Source organism: Monopterus albus, unplaced genomic scaffold (assembly GCF_001952655.1).
Source record: "Monopterus albus unplaced genomic scaffold, M_albus_1.0 scaffold4.1, whole genome shotgun sequence".
Classification (NCBI taxonomy): domain Eukaryota; kingdom Metazoa; phylum Chordata; class Actinopteri; order Synbranchiformes; family Synbranchidae; genus Monopterus; species Monopterus albus.
Genome location: NW_018127884.1, coordinates 5,949,439 through 5,963,914, shown reverse-complemented (window position 1 = coordinate 5,963,914; position 14,476 = coordinate 5,949,439). Strand labels below are relative to the sequence as shown.

The 14,476-nt window shown below is 38.3% G+C and overlaps 2 protein-coding genes across 5 annotated transcripts in view; one reads left to right on the top strand and one right to left on the bottom strand.

Annotated features, from left to right (window-relative positions):
- dhx38 (DEAH (Asp-Glu-Ala-His) box polypeptide 38) overlaps window positions 1–13,269 on the bottom strand; it is a 33,896-nt gene extending 20,627 nt beyond the window's left edge. For 2 of the 3 annotated variants that reach the window (XM_020609461.1, XM_020609469.1), the window contains exon 1: window positions 12,968–13,269. In XM_020609461.1, the coding sequence (XP_020465117.1) occupies window positions 12,968–13,057 (90 nt within the window). In that variant the 5' untranslated portion in view covers window positions 13,058–13,269. Of the gene's footprint in view, window positions 1–2,305; window positions 2,457–12,967 lie in introns of those variants that run through there. The other variant, XM_020609485.1, reaches the window with a different exon arrangement.
- On the top strand, window positions 1,700–5,107 carry cyb5b (cytochrome b5 type B). Of its 2 annotated transcripts, none has more exons than XM_020609494.1 (5): window positions 1,700–2,177; window positions 2,792–2,920; window positions 3,771–3,797; window positions 3,949–3,980; window positions 4,165–5,107. In XM_020609494.1, exons 1-5 carry the CDS (start codon window positions 1,986–1,988, stop codon window positions 4,256–4,258), a joined length of 474 nt encoding a protein of 157 aa, XP_020465150.1. In that variant the 5' UTR covers window positions 1,700–1,985; the 3' UTR covers window positions 4,259–5,107. The 2 variants fall into 2 exon arrangements, with proteins under 2 accessions (XP_020465150.1, XP_020465158.1); XM_020609502.1 differs by having other exon boundaries at window positions 2,091–2,177; window positions 2,746–2,920.
- Window positions 13,270–14,476: the final 1,207 nt, after the last annotated feature.

The window sequence follows — 14,476 nt, the reverse complement described above, 5'->3', positions numbered from 1 at the left end:
CATCATAAAGAGGAAGATGCGACAAAGAAGACCTAAGACAGTTGAACAACTGGAAGCCTGTATTAGACAAGAATGGGACAACATTCCTATTCCTAAACTTGAGCAACTTGTCTCCTCAGTCCCCAGACGTTTGCAGACTGTGATAAAAAGAAGAGGGGATTCCACACAGTGGTGAACATGGCCTTGTCCCAACTTTTTTGAGATGTGTTGATGCCGTGAAATTTAAAATCACCTTATTTTTCCCTTAAAATTATGCGTTTTCTCAGTTTGAACATTTGATGTGTCATCTATGTTGTATTCTGAATAAAATATTGAAATTTGAAACTTCCACATCATTGCATTCTGTTTTTATTCACATTTTGTAAAGTGTCCCAACTTGTTTGGAATTGGGTTTGTAATAACATTAATTTAAAGCAGCTGAGATGTAAAGGAAGTCACATCTTTGTCTTGGAATCTTAAATCATGAAGAGAACATGCCAGCCAATCAGAAAACTGAAAAATGCGTAGCTTTTCTGCCTTATAGGCTAAAGTGTTTATAGCCTATTTAGACAATACTATGTGAGGTGTAAACTAATTTACAAATAAAATAAAAAAAACATGAAACCTATCTTTTAGACTGAAAAACTTACTGATAGTAAGTTCAAGTTTATGTAGCCTATTGTAGTAAAAGCCTTAAAATAATTACCACTGAATCCATCCTTGGTATCTTAATGCACGAAGCTAAGTACTTCAGTTGCTCATTACAAAACAAATTGCACATTACCCTGTATATTAAATGCAAAATATTGGTTCTGACAAAGGAACAGGTATGAACATCACAGATAGTGATATTTAAACTGATAGTGTGTTTGGATCTTTATGTATTCCTGGCTCTGACACAGTAATTCTATTTGGAAGGATAGAGTAAGCTAAATTATGTTCGGACTTTAGCATGGTTTAAGAGGGTATTCAGATATCCTACTCTGTTGGGGTGGGAGGTTTTGACAGGGTTTGAACTTGATACAGCTAGCAAATACTGTATACCTAAATGTGACTGCAGAGGATGAAATATGTTAAGTACATGGTGAACCACTGTCAAAGCACATACTTCCCAGTATCATCTTGTGGTTAGTAAACTGATATATCAGTAGCAGACATATGCTTCACAGGTCCCCTATCAGCACAAAAAGGCACATTTAAGCATCTATCTTGTTAGATAACACAGGAGCAAAGGACATTACTGCAAGTTATTCTCATATATAAAAATGTAAAATTACTTAAGTACAGTATTTCTATTCAGTATATCTGTTCAGACGTGATGCCTCAGTCCAGCTAAATCCCCAAAACTAAGAAAAGTGCAACAAAAGGAAAGTGCCTATAGGCCTACAACCATGTATTTTCAAGTTAGACAATAATTAGTTGATACAATTTTATCAGTTCCATATATGTTTTTATTGCCTAGTATGGCATAAAGGTCTGCAGCTGAAGTAGAGAAATTGTTGTAATGCTTTAAATGCCTCGAAAACAAAAAAGATGTTACGGAATGTAACATAAGCCCGCATAGATGTCTTGAGCCGCAAAAAATCGTATGCACATTGACAGCGTATAGTTGACAACCGTGGCCAATTTGATAGTGTCGTGGTCATCAGGTGGTCGAATGTGATTGGCTACCACTCTTCAATCCACAATTTCATTGGTTGGTTGTCGTGTTTGCGCATGTTTTATTGGCCTGTTTAACAAGTCTGCTGAGGTACCGAGGGTTTGGGGTGTTCATGTTTTGTTTGCTTTATTTTTATTTATTTAAAGCTCTTAATACTACTTTAGCGTTTGAGGGGTATTTACGATTCATTTTTCTGTAATGTCAGGAGTTTTGGATACTTAATAGCTTGATTCAGAGAGGGTTAGATACTATATAGATTTAGCTAGCGTTATATCTATACCAGGCTAAAGGAAGTCAACTTCAGCTAGCTTCTGAGTCGATATAAGTTAATCGCATTAACGTTAAAATGGGAAAGGGAATGACCAATAATAGCAGTCATCCTGATGCTGTTAATAGCACCAATACTGAGGATAGCGGCGAAACAGAAGGTGGTGTAAAATATTTCACATTAGAAGAAGTAAGAGTACATAACATGAGCGATGAAACATGGCTCATCATCCACGATAAAGTATACGACATCACAAGTTTCCTTGAAGAGGTAAGAGTCACTGTCATATGGCTAGTAGTAACTATTTAAATTAAGCACTAGTGATGTCAATTAGAGTTTTTTTTCGCTTTAAGATACCGATAAACCTTTGTTTTCCCGTTTCGGCTAAGACTACTTACTGGAATCACAAACTGATGGTTGATAGCGTTTTGTCTTCACATTTGCAGTTTGTTTTCATTTGACGATAATTTGACTTCATTTGTTATCCTGTAATAAAAAAAATCTGCCAGTATAATGTTATTCAGACTTAACAGGGTTCGGTCAAGCGATACTTAACGTTTCTCATGCGCAGACTAGCATTAGGAGGAATGACGGTCAACGTTAACATTTAGCCAACGAGTAACTTTAACTAAACAACAAGTAGTGCTAATTTTAACTACTATAGACAAATGAGTACTTTAACTGTAACTGTTAAAAGACATCCTTAGCCTTCCCCAAAACCGTGAAGTGCATAAGCATACTACAAAGTTCATAAGCATTCCATGTCTAAGTATATAAACATTCCTTGATACAACCACATTGAGCAGGTCCCTGCTAGTGAATTCTGTGATATTCTCAGTGTGGGGCAAATCGAGGAACTAACTACCTCAACACACCGATTTCAGCATCCGGGAGGTGAGGAGGTTTTAATGGAGGCAGCAGGTGGAGATGCCACAGAAAGCTTTGAGGATGTAGGTCATTCTATAGATGCCAGGGAGATGCTCCAGCAATACTACATTGGGGAGCTTTGCAAGGTAAGAACTTTCCTGCCTGTATAATCTTTCCATAATGCCAGTATCTATCTGCAAAATACAGAATATAAACTTCTAAGAAAGAATTATCCTTGCTTGCATCAAACATAATCAGAGTAATTACTTGGTGTCAGCAGACCATCTGTTTCACAAAAAGGTTGCATGGGGTCCCAAGATGGTGCCATGCAATAAATTGGGATTTACATGCTTGTCAGCAAATAGAGGACGATAACGTCAAATGAAATGGAAATTGGTTTGTAACATCCTGTAGACAGTGTAGTCAGGTGAGCATTAGTACTGTGTCCATTAAAACACAAATTTTTTGCTAGTAACATTCGCAATTACACATCATGCCTGTGTGACAGCAGGTACTGTAAAACTAATCTTCATCGTAGAGTGGCTAGAAAAGCCCCTTAGGGCAAAATAGCATGACTGTATGTCAGGGAACCCAAAGCAGGCACAGGAAGAATGATAGCAACAAATTTTGTTTAACTTTTCTACTGGAAAGCAAAATGTGACGCCTGTTGGAGACTGAGCTTAGCTCATCAGCCAATTTACAGACAGCCCTTAACACATTTTTAATGGTCAAGTGGGCATTTTTTTTCAAGGTAGTTTAGTACAGTATTCATCAATGTGTTACTATCCCTCCACTGCAGCTGAACAAAGCACTGATTGTGGAAACATGGAGGAAATTTTTCAGTAAAATGTTGTAACTCTGGAAGATCCCGAGTTCATTTGATGAATTCAAGCTTCAGATGAACTTTACAGTGCATAGCACATTTGTATTATTGGCTTATTTGAGTGTAATTTGTGTCAACCATTATATGGACTCATTCACTGATTTTCTTTGTAGGATGACAGAAAAAATGAGGACCTGAAAGTAAGTTCCATCGTCTGTTCATCTAACCTTGCTTTAACTGCAAGAGCATAATCACTGGAATAGAATTTAAAGATGATAAAAGTATTTGGTTTGTGGCTAAATCATATAATATTTCATTTAACTTTGTCTTTTTCTCTTTTTTTGTCTCTAGGGGGAACATGTCACAAATTCAGGAAAGTCCAGGTTAGTAATCATGATCAATACTGTGTGTCAGGCTCATTGCTCTTTATACACTTGTTTTCATATGCATCACAATTACTGTAGTTTGTTGGTTTAAAAAAAAGTCTTCATATTGTTGCCTTTCTTATTTGTTCAGTCTGGTTTAATTGCACTGTTTAATTTCATAAATATTTACATTTGTTTCCAGCAACACCTGGACCACATGGTTGATTCCTGTTATTGTTGCAGTTGTCGTTGGCGTCCTGTATCGCTACTACACGTGTGAACACAAATCCTCTTGAGTGCTGCCATTCTTTTGTCATCTTATTCTTTTCATTTGAAGGCCTTGAAATGTTTGACCAAAACCACATCCCACTGAATACACACAATCCTCCACAACAAGGGAAACAGTTTGATAAAGTACCGTCATCTTTAATGTTAAGTGTTGTCTTAAACTTTCATATGCATTCGACTCTCCTTACTGTACATTCACATGCTCAGTGCAAGATTTCAAAATTTCAACAGACTGGTTTACAGAAGCTAAGTATTAGTTATTTGATTGCTGATTTTACATTTTATTGTTCCTCGCTATGCTTTTTGTTATTTACCTTGTACTATTTCACAACCTTGCGCCATTGCAATGCATCTTAATTGAATATTTTAGGTGAATGGTAGTGGTAAGTGTAACTGGAGCTTTTCAGTTGTATTGAATTAAGTGAGAATTGTTTCTTTGGCTGCTGTTGGTAAATTGGAATATTTATGATTAGAGCAATATATGGGTGTCTTTCAGGCCATAAGTTTGAAACAAGGCATATTTAGTACATTTTGAAATGCTTTTGTGTTGCTATGCTTGGTATAGCAGTTTTACAATCACTCTGGTTAAAGAAATAAGCATTTTATTTCACATTACTATTGGACAAGCATTTTTCAGTTTCAGTGACCATAAAAATTTGAAATACACTTATGACCTGTCAATTCACAAGTGATTAGAGTTTCTAAATATGGTTTGCTGCTATTTTTGCATGTGAGTACAATATTACTTGCAGATCTTAAAATTCAGTTGGTTGACTTAAAGGTAATACATTTGCTGTCTGCATTTCAGCTGCTGTTTCCTGTCATTAAGTCTCTTTGAATAAAATTAATCTATCAAACTGTGTGATTAGTCATACAGTGCACATTTATCACATTACGTGATGAAGGTTGCCATTGTTAATAGTTGGCTGTCCTCAGAAATGAATTCTGTACTTGCTGCAGCTATTACACAAATACAACTAAGCATACAAACAGGAACGGACAACACTTTGTACTACCTTTTATGGAGACCGAAGGAAATTATGATTTTTACTTTATACAGAAAAATAAATCAATATCTAAAACATTTTACAGTCATGGCCAACATATTGGCACCCCTGCATTTCTGTCGGATAACACGCCACTTCTCCCAGAACATTCTTAGGTATTCTCATGTTTATTTCTTTTTGCACTGGAGCAACACAAAAAAGCCAAATCTGATATATTCCACACAGAACTCCAGAAATGGACTGAGCAGAATTACTCTTTTTCAAAATCATCAGAAATTGTATTTCCAGCATGTGATGGTTTACAGGAGAAAAGAAAGAAGAGCAAATAATTGTCTGAACATTTGAGAACCACAGGAGTGGAAAAGCAAACTCAAGGCTACAAGTCCAGCTCCAGAGATCTTAACTGTTCCTGTGTCCGCTGTGTGCAACATTGTCAAGAGGTTTACAGCCCGTGGCGTCGTAGCTAATCTCCATGGGTTTGGATGAGAGAGGAAAGTAGATGACAGATTGCAGCAGAGGACTGTTTGAATGGTGGATCAAGAACCCTGATCAACTTCCAGACAAATTCAAGCTGACAACAGTGTCGGCTTGCACTGTTCGTCATCATCTGAATCGCAAGGGGGCGCTATGGTAGGAGACCCAGGGGGCCCCACTGCTGGCACAGAAACATAAAAAGCCAGATTGGAGTTTGCCAAAACTTACCTGAGGAAGCCACAATCCTTCTGGGAGAATGTCCTGTGGACAGATGAGACTAAAATAGAGCTTTGTGACAGAGCACATCCTTCTACCGTTTTCAGAGAATGAAATGAGGCCTTCAAAGAAGAGAACATGGTCCCTACAGTCAAACGCGGTGGAGGTTCACTGATGATTTGGGGTTGCTTTGCTGCTTCAGGCTCTGCATGTCTCGACAGTGTGTATGGAATTATGAAATCTGAAGACTACCAACAAATTCTGAGGCACAATGTAGGGCCCGGTGTCAGAAAGTTGAGTCTCTGTCAGAGGTCATGGGTCTTACAGCAGGACGCTGACACAAAGGAAACTTCAAAAAGCAGCTAGAAATGTTTTCAGACAATGAGCTGGAGAGTTCTGAAGTGGCCAGCAATGAGTCCAGATCTAAATCCCATAGAGTACACATGGAGAGATCTCAAAACAGCAGTTGGGAGAAGGGTCCCTTCTGCTGGAGCAGCTGGTAAAAGAAGAGTGGTCCAAAACTCCAGTAGAGAGGTGGAAGAAACTCACTGATGGCTACAGGAAGTGATTGATTATTTTGTCCAAAGGGTGTGCTACCAAATATTAAGCTTAGGGTGTCAACGATTCTGTCGAGTCCATTTCTGGATTTTTGTGTGGAAAGTAACAGATTTGGATTTTTGTGTTGTTCCAATGCAAACAAAAGAAATAAACATGAGAATACAAAAAAATGTGATTAACAATTTTCTGGGAGAAGTGGTGCATTATCTGACAGAAATGCAGGAATACCAATATTTCTGGCCATGACTATAACTGTAAATGAAATCATTTTAAGATACTTAAGAAGAAGAAGAAAGATGAATTAAAAATCCCTCTAGAATATTTCTTCAATAAATATTTCATCACCTAATAGAACCCTTATCCTGGATTCTTGCTTTGTTAGGTACATTTGCTTTTGCAGTAGATGTAATGAAAACATGCTAAATACCCATTCATGTTGACCAAACTCACATTTTCGCAAGTGGGAAATGTATGAATGCTTTCTGATGCAAGGTTTGAAACTATTTGCTCATAAATACGTTTGTTAAATGTTGGTTGGTTGTAGAACGAGGTTAGTATGATCACAAAGGACGAACAAAATGATAATCTGAGAAAACTGTCTGCAATGTTAGCTGGAGATGACAGACAAACAAGCATCTGCTCTTGGTACACCCATCATTCCTGGAAACCAGCTGCAGTGCAGTGCGTTCTTTCAACCAAAAGCACTCTGGGGGTCTACTGCAGCTAACACCTTTAATGGAGACAGCTCCACTCACACACATCATTTTGTCATTAGATGAGGTGGCTAGTGAATAGAGCTGCTTTTGTCGTTTCACAGCCTTGTGTCCTGCATGGTCACCACTGTTACATCACCAGTGTACATTACTCTTTAACCATCTGGCTGCTCTAAATCTCAAGACAACTATGACAAAACTGACAGATTGTTTGTATGGGTAAATAACCTATCCACCATTATGTAGTTTTCCTTTTCCATTAAAAATTTATCAACTCAATAATGGATAGTATATCCTGACAGTGCTGTGCAAATTCGAAATGAATACAGATGAAAATTTAACAGCCCAGCTTAAATTCACTCTGTGTACCTGCTCTTGGCTACAGTAGCTGAGATGGGTGTTTATTCATACTTTGATGACTGAAGGCCATGAGCTCCTTCAAAAAAAAATGCACAAAACCCTAATTGTTTAACACTAACACATTGTGATCATAGGAAGCAAATGCATAACAGCAAGAAAAAAAGTCAATTTTTCATGCTTTACATAACTGAAAAATCTTTATACTTTGGTATCTTGTTTAAAATGTAATCATTGTGCCATTGTGATTTGGTACAAAATCCATTAAGGTAGCTGATAATGTGGGTATGCACTCTGATTTGTTTTAGTGCAATACAAGCACAAAGTGCATAATACTTGAGTCCTGCATATGCCTGCTCCTATCTGCTACTTTTTCTGCGGAGAGGAGCAGGAAGCAGATTGAAATTAAAGCCTTTCCATCTGCAACCTCCACAAGAGCCCTCACAGCACAGAGTGCCCATAGCCAGCAAACCACAGAAAGCACAAATCAACACCCATTGATTCATCCTTTTGCATCCTTCATCCAACACGACGAAACCTCGAATAATGCTAAAACACACAGTCAGTAGTATGAAATTTCAATTATAAAATTTAATTAACTTTATAAAATTACATCGTTCATTCTGTTTAACACTACTACCACAGGTAAAATAAATTTTAAATGTATTGATGTGTAAAAGGGTTCTTCCTCTCTGCTATGCCATACTTAGATTGAACACAAGGTGGCACAACATCCTCAAGATGTTAATACATCAGGTGTTTCATTTGGCCTTTGCCAGGAACAGGGAAAAATCGCTATTAAAATTGATAAACAGATTTCTGCACCCACTCTAATAAATTCATCACAGTTATCCCCAGATTGTACTGGCATTGAATAAATATAATAAACAAAATGCTGTCACACATGGTGGGTAAGACATTATGCATTGATGAAAAACATCCTGCAGCATTGTGTTATACTGATAAAGACTGTGTGCAATAAGATGGTATAAAAACGGTTAAAAACTAAAGACTATACTTTTCCCATTGCAGTCCATGTATTAAACAGTGCTAGTCTGAAGTACTGTACATAAACAGGTACTGTACAGTAATGTCCCCTTTCCCTGTTTTTGACCCAAAACCATTAGCTATTTCACATCTATGTCAATTACAACCATAGAATTACAGCCTCTTATAAGACAACATAATGTTGTTTCTATCAGCAGCCTTCCTCAAGGAAGAACCAGGGCTGCTAATGCACAGCACTCCAGTGTCCTGTGAGACCTGCTCGGCAAAATCTCAAATGACTGGAAAAACACTTATGGATGCTACAGGAATAAATACAATCTCCGACAAATGATACGAGTTAGTTAAAAAGTTCACTTATTCATGAAATACATATTCAGTTTCCGTTTTACAAGGGATAATGTTGAAAATAAATTTTTTGTATTCACTATAGTAACAGAGATAAACACACATACACAGAACCAATGTCAAATTTTCTGTCAGCAGAGAGAATCCCAAGTGGACTTTGTAGCTTTGGCAGCTAAAGGGTTCATTAAAGACACTTCCCACAATAAAAACATGCTTCACTTTAGTTTTTTTTTTTTTTTTCTCCCCTGAAGAACATACTCACAAAAGTAAAGTGTTTACTAATCAATCATAATTTTCTGCATACCGCATTACTAAACAAAACAGTCCGGCCATGGAAAAGGGAAGAGTGGTGCAACTCCGTCATTGTTCCCGAGTTTCATCAAGGCAATTTCAATTCTGCATTACAATGAAGTGATTTTTTTTTTTTACTAATGACACGTTTGTAAAATATCAAACTTGGACTAAATGAGGACACTTTCTAAGGCATAATGCTTTATTTCACAGATAAACCATAAACAAAAACTTTTATATTAGTAATTTAGAAACATAACAAAATGTATCACACACACACGTCATTTTCCTCACAACTTAGTGACAGTCATTATCTCATCCTCAATTTCTAGAAGTTTGTGGCAAGTGCCACCATTTCTCAATGGACAGCCTCTGATGATCTTGACACCAAGAGGCAACCCAAAGGCTAAAAATAATTGCATAAAACTGTTCTAAATTTCTGGACAATTACACACTTAATTAACTTTAAATCTAAATGAACCTTCACCTTAACAGTAAACTCTATTCAGACCAAGATGGCATGGACATTGAGTTGAATCCATGCTGTAGTACAAGATACTGGTGGAAGATCCCGGGCTTAATATCTCAAAGTAAACAACCACACTCTCAGAAGTTCTCTCTTGCCGGCACAAATTTTATGACCTTTCTACAGTTTAGCTTAATTACTTTTGGCATACACTGAAATGCTATGACTTAAAGGTTAACTTCCAGCAGCTGTTATGTCAAACTGTTTGATGCGCAGTTTAAACTGAAGAGGAGACGTCCTCAGTCCTTCAAATTGCTTATAATCAAATAGTGACATTTATTCACAAACGTTTCGCATGAAAAAAAGTCTAAATATCCGTTTCTTCTGATGAACCAATAGGCCAGACTCAAATACTTAAAGTGAAACATGTTGACCCAAGTCTAAATACATTACAGGTGCATTATTAAAATACAAATTATATAGCTGTACACAGAATGATAGCTGGCATTTCTGGGGCACACACACAAGGATTATGGCTAGCTATAAAATAACTAAAATATGGTTTAATGTATGTACAACAAGAAATCTGCATATTTATAAATTAAGGCTGTGTTCCAGTCAACTGGACACTATTTTTTAGACTTACACTTGCTAAAAATCACTGTAGCCTTAGTATTGGGCTATTTGCACAGCAATCCATGTGAGCCATTATTTTTTTTCTTACCCTTAATAACTGACATAGGGGCACATCAGTAACTTTGCTTCAGTTGACAAGTCCAGCAAGACAATACAGAGGTCAGTGATCATGTTCTTTACCATGCTCATGGTGCTCTTCGGGTGCGGACGTCCTAAGCCAAGGACAGCAGTGTACAGGTGGACGACACGCTGGCGGAACGCTCATGGACGCTGTTGTTATTGTAGAAAATTCCTGACACAAACTGCGTCTTTGAAGTGCTGTAGCATCCGAGGGTGTTGGCCAGTTTGGGGCAGAGGGCTAGAGCCAGCCTTTGAAGGATGAGCCAGAATTTCCTGCGGAAGCATTGGTTTATCCAGAAGTAGAAGATGCAGTTGAGGAAACCATTGGAGGTTGGTAGCCATACCACCACGAACTCAAGCCACTCTGGTACGCTACTACCTGAGATTGCTGTGGGGCAGAAGACATGGGAGCTGAAGTAAGACAAGTATGGAGACAGAGTTAACACAAGACAGCAGCCGTCAACTTATACAAGTGGCTGGCCTTTAATATTAAATAGTCTAGCTATGATGATGTATATAAATTGATATTAATAAAACCATAGATGAGCATGTAAAATGTTAACTGGTAGTAAATTATTAAAGATTACTCCTGGCGATGTGACAGGATACGAAGCCATCAATGTAACAGTTATAGTCTAGCTCTTAAAGTACAAAGTTAACTGAAGAGATTTGGTGGGCGGAAGCAGCCACTTTAAAGTGAGACTCCCAGACAGCATCACACTCTGAAGTTTAACTTAAGACTGTCAGCTTCATTTTGCAGGGATTTTCATCCATATCAGATGAATTACAGCCCTCTATGGAAAAGGTCTTTACTTCTAAAAATACTCAGCTGCCATTCCACTTTCAGTCTCGATTACTCCAAGACAGCACATGGTTGAGGTAAATGAGAAAAAGTCAAAAAAGGTCTGAGTCATAAAACTGGCTTTGAATCAGTATATTCATGCCCAGAATTACATAAATAACTTTGACAGCTATTTCTCTTGTACAGGCCCAGCTGAACAATCTGGGGGGTGTTGCACTTAGATTTCTTAACAGCATGTTAATCTTGGATATTCAAATTCCTACTTTTGAGTTCTATTGCCATCTTTGTAATTTGATTTAGCATAAAAATATAACACTGTCAGCAAGGCCCTTTGACTTTTTCCCCTTAGATTTAAAAACAACAAGGCTAAAAATCATATACCAGGATGATGTTATTTGTCTGCCTAAGTAGCCATGGGACAGTAGTTCTGCATTTCAACTGGACCATCAACTGGGTCCAGTTGAATTTGTTTTAGTTCTAAAACCCTAAATCACCAAAACTGTTTTTTTTTTTTAAAGAACCGTTTAACAGTCAGTGTCAGTCTAGATATACATCAACAGGATGCATCTGCATCAGTATTCTCTAGTTTTCTTCCTTATGGTATAAAGGCTTGACTTTCTGCAGATGAATGACCTGGTTACACTAATCCAAGAGAAACACACAAACATCCACATAACAGTTTTACTGTTGTCAATGATTAATGCTTATGTAGTTAGATTTTCATTAAATTTGGAATCTGAACACATTTGGCTTCCTTTCCTTAGTTACTAGGTTCAGTTATTTGAGTAAATGTTAAAAAGAAAAGCGAACATGTGGTAAAAGTACAGAAGGGATGCAAACAAGAGATTTCCCCCTGAGCTATGCAGTCAAATTAAATTTCCATGCATGTACCATCAGTATGGTCCAAGCAGTTTCTCAGTACCATCAGCTACACATGGTATCCAGACCACCTCTTAGGTTTTAGCGCCCTCTCAAATCACTTTGTTTAAAAACATTTATTCCCATTGACATTGCTTACCATTGTAGATCATAGCTGCAATGCAGGGTGTCCAGCACGTGTAATATGCTGCCATCACGGGCACGAGCACTCTGGATGCCACATTGTGTTTGTTGGAACGCGCGCAATCGTATTTGCGCAGTTTCAGTCTCTGTCGTTTGGCAGCGCAGTACACCCTCAGGTTTGCGTATGTCATGATGATGGAACAAGGGAAAAATATAAAGCACGTCAGGCTGAGGGAGTATCCAACGTTAGTAGAGTATGATGGATTGCAGACCAGTGATGCAGTAGAAAAATGAACCTCGATAATGCCATCTGGAAATGATATTGGCGACAGTAAACATAGAGGGAAGCACCAGGCAAAGGCAATGAGGAGCAGGGTCCTTTTTCTTGTCATCAGAGACGAGTATTGCAGTGGATAAAACACTGCAATGTACCTTTCTAAACTTATCATGGCCAGCGTGTACATGCAGGTGGAGTAGACGGTGGCATTACAAAAGGCCACAACATGACAAAAAGCATCTGGCCCTTCAGTGTAGTCCTTTAGCAAACTCACCCAGAGATTCAAGGGCATGACCAGCAATACAAACGCAGAGTCTGCAGCAGTGAGAGAGAGGAGAAGGTACCGAGAGCTTCTTGACCAACCAGCCACGGAGGAAGTAATAACCAGTAGAACTGCAATATTTCCCAAAGTGATCATCACTCCCAAAACGATTATTATGCTTACTTTGATGGACCGGTGACTCTGCTCCTGCAGACTCTGGAGGTCAACACTCGACAGGTTGTCAAAGGTCGAGAAGTTAAGCATAGCATGCATCTTTCTTCACAGTGGCATGAGTGCGCCGAAATAAAAGTCACATGGAGAAGAACACTTTTAACGACGGTTAAAGTTTGCAAAAGTATGATCGGAGATGTACAGTTCGATTAGAAAGCAGCACCGCAGCCTTTTACCACCACCGCAACAATTAGCAACACACCTGGAGCAATTAGCGCTGGGCGGCAACCACCGCAAATCAGTGGCAGCGGTAGCATGGTTTATTTTACTGTGGGCAGAGTAAATTATACTTTTAACTAACTTTGCATTTGCAGTTTTGTAAATTACATAATGTATTTATATAATAGGCATTTCACTTAGTTCATTCTGTTTCTACAATATGTTAATTTCATCTTGACATAGTACATTTAAGGTGAAAACGACTTCAGGAAAAGGAGAATGTCTGTGGAAGATATCCATTGATTTAGCAAATCAAACTGCAGAAGCTTTATATTACCTTGACCTGAATGAATGGTTTTTGCACAGAGGGAGGACTGTAGATTCTGTAATAAGTCTCTTACAGTGTACAGAGTGGGAACAAAAATCGGAACATGTTTTTTGTTTACTGTAGGTAAATAAATGTTAGTGGACCTGGGCCAGGGTGTCAGATTCTATCTGTGGGTATCCAGATGTTTAGATGCAGTACAAATTCCCAAAGTGTTTGTAGTGAGGTTTCATCATTAGCACATTATACACAGGTGATGGTCTAAGAATATGCAGCAAGAACATGCTGAAGCTGACCTGTACCTGAGATTGTTAAATTATCAAGGCTGTTTTAGCCCTGCAGGATTCAGTAGGGTTGTTTCACTGACTAGAATTAATAAACATGTGAGTGTGGCCTCTAACAAAATGTTTCCTATAGCTATCATATGAATCACTGTAGTAAAAATATCTTGTAAATAAAAAATACTATCAAATGGTTCTGTTTGTTGTAAATTTATATGGAAGTAAATAAAAATGTCGCTCCTGGCTAGATTCACAACCACCCATTCCATCAAGCTCCAAGCTTGGATGCCACCATACCTTGGCAGGTTCCATCACCAGCAATAACAACGAGTCAGTCAACAATTCATCACTACCAACAAGGCCTCTCGGAAGCTGCACGTTCTGTCAGCCAGACAACCAATCATGGTACAATTTCCACAATCACACACCGTCAACGTTAGGCTTTCCTCCACCTCCTGTTCTAGTGACAAGCTTAAGTGATTTTGTCTGCACTGCTGAGTGGTAGCTGCCAACTTCCCTCTATCAAAAAAAAAATGACATGGCACAAGGGCAAAGAAAAGGACAGGAAAGACTGGCACTGACCTTGCCTCTGTTTCAGAGCTATTCTTCTGTGCAACAGTCAGTCCATTAACCAGCACACACCAATACATTCTTCCCATGCACAGTTGTTCACTTTCCTGCACCCCCAGGGACACA

Excerpts from the sequence above, each read along its gene's own strand:
- cyb5b (XM_020609494.1), top strand. The coding sequence starts at position 1,986 with ATGGGAAAGGGAATGACCAATAATAGCAGTCATCCTGATGCTGTTAAT. Across the intron at positions 3,798-3,948 it reads GAAAAAATGAGGACCTGAAA|GGGGAACATGTCACAAATTC; the intron begins GTAAGTTCCATC and ends TTTTGTCTCTAG. Across the intron at positions 3,981-4,164 it reads ACAAATTCAGGAAAGTCCAG|CAACACCTGGACCACATGGT; the intron begins GTTAGTAATCAT and ends ATTTGTTTCCAG.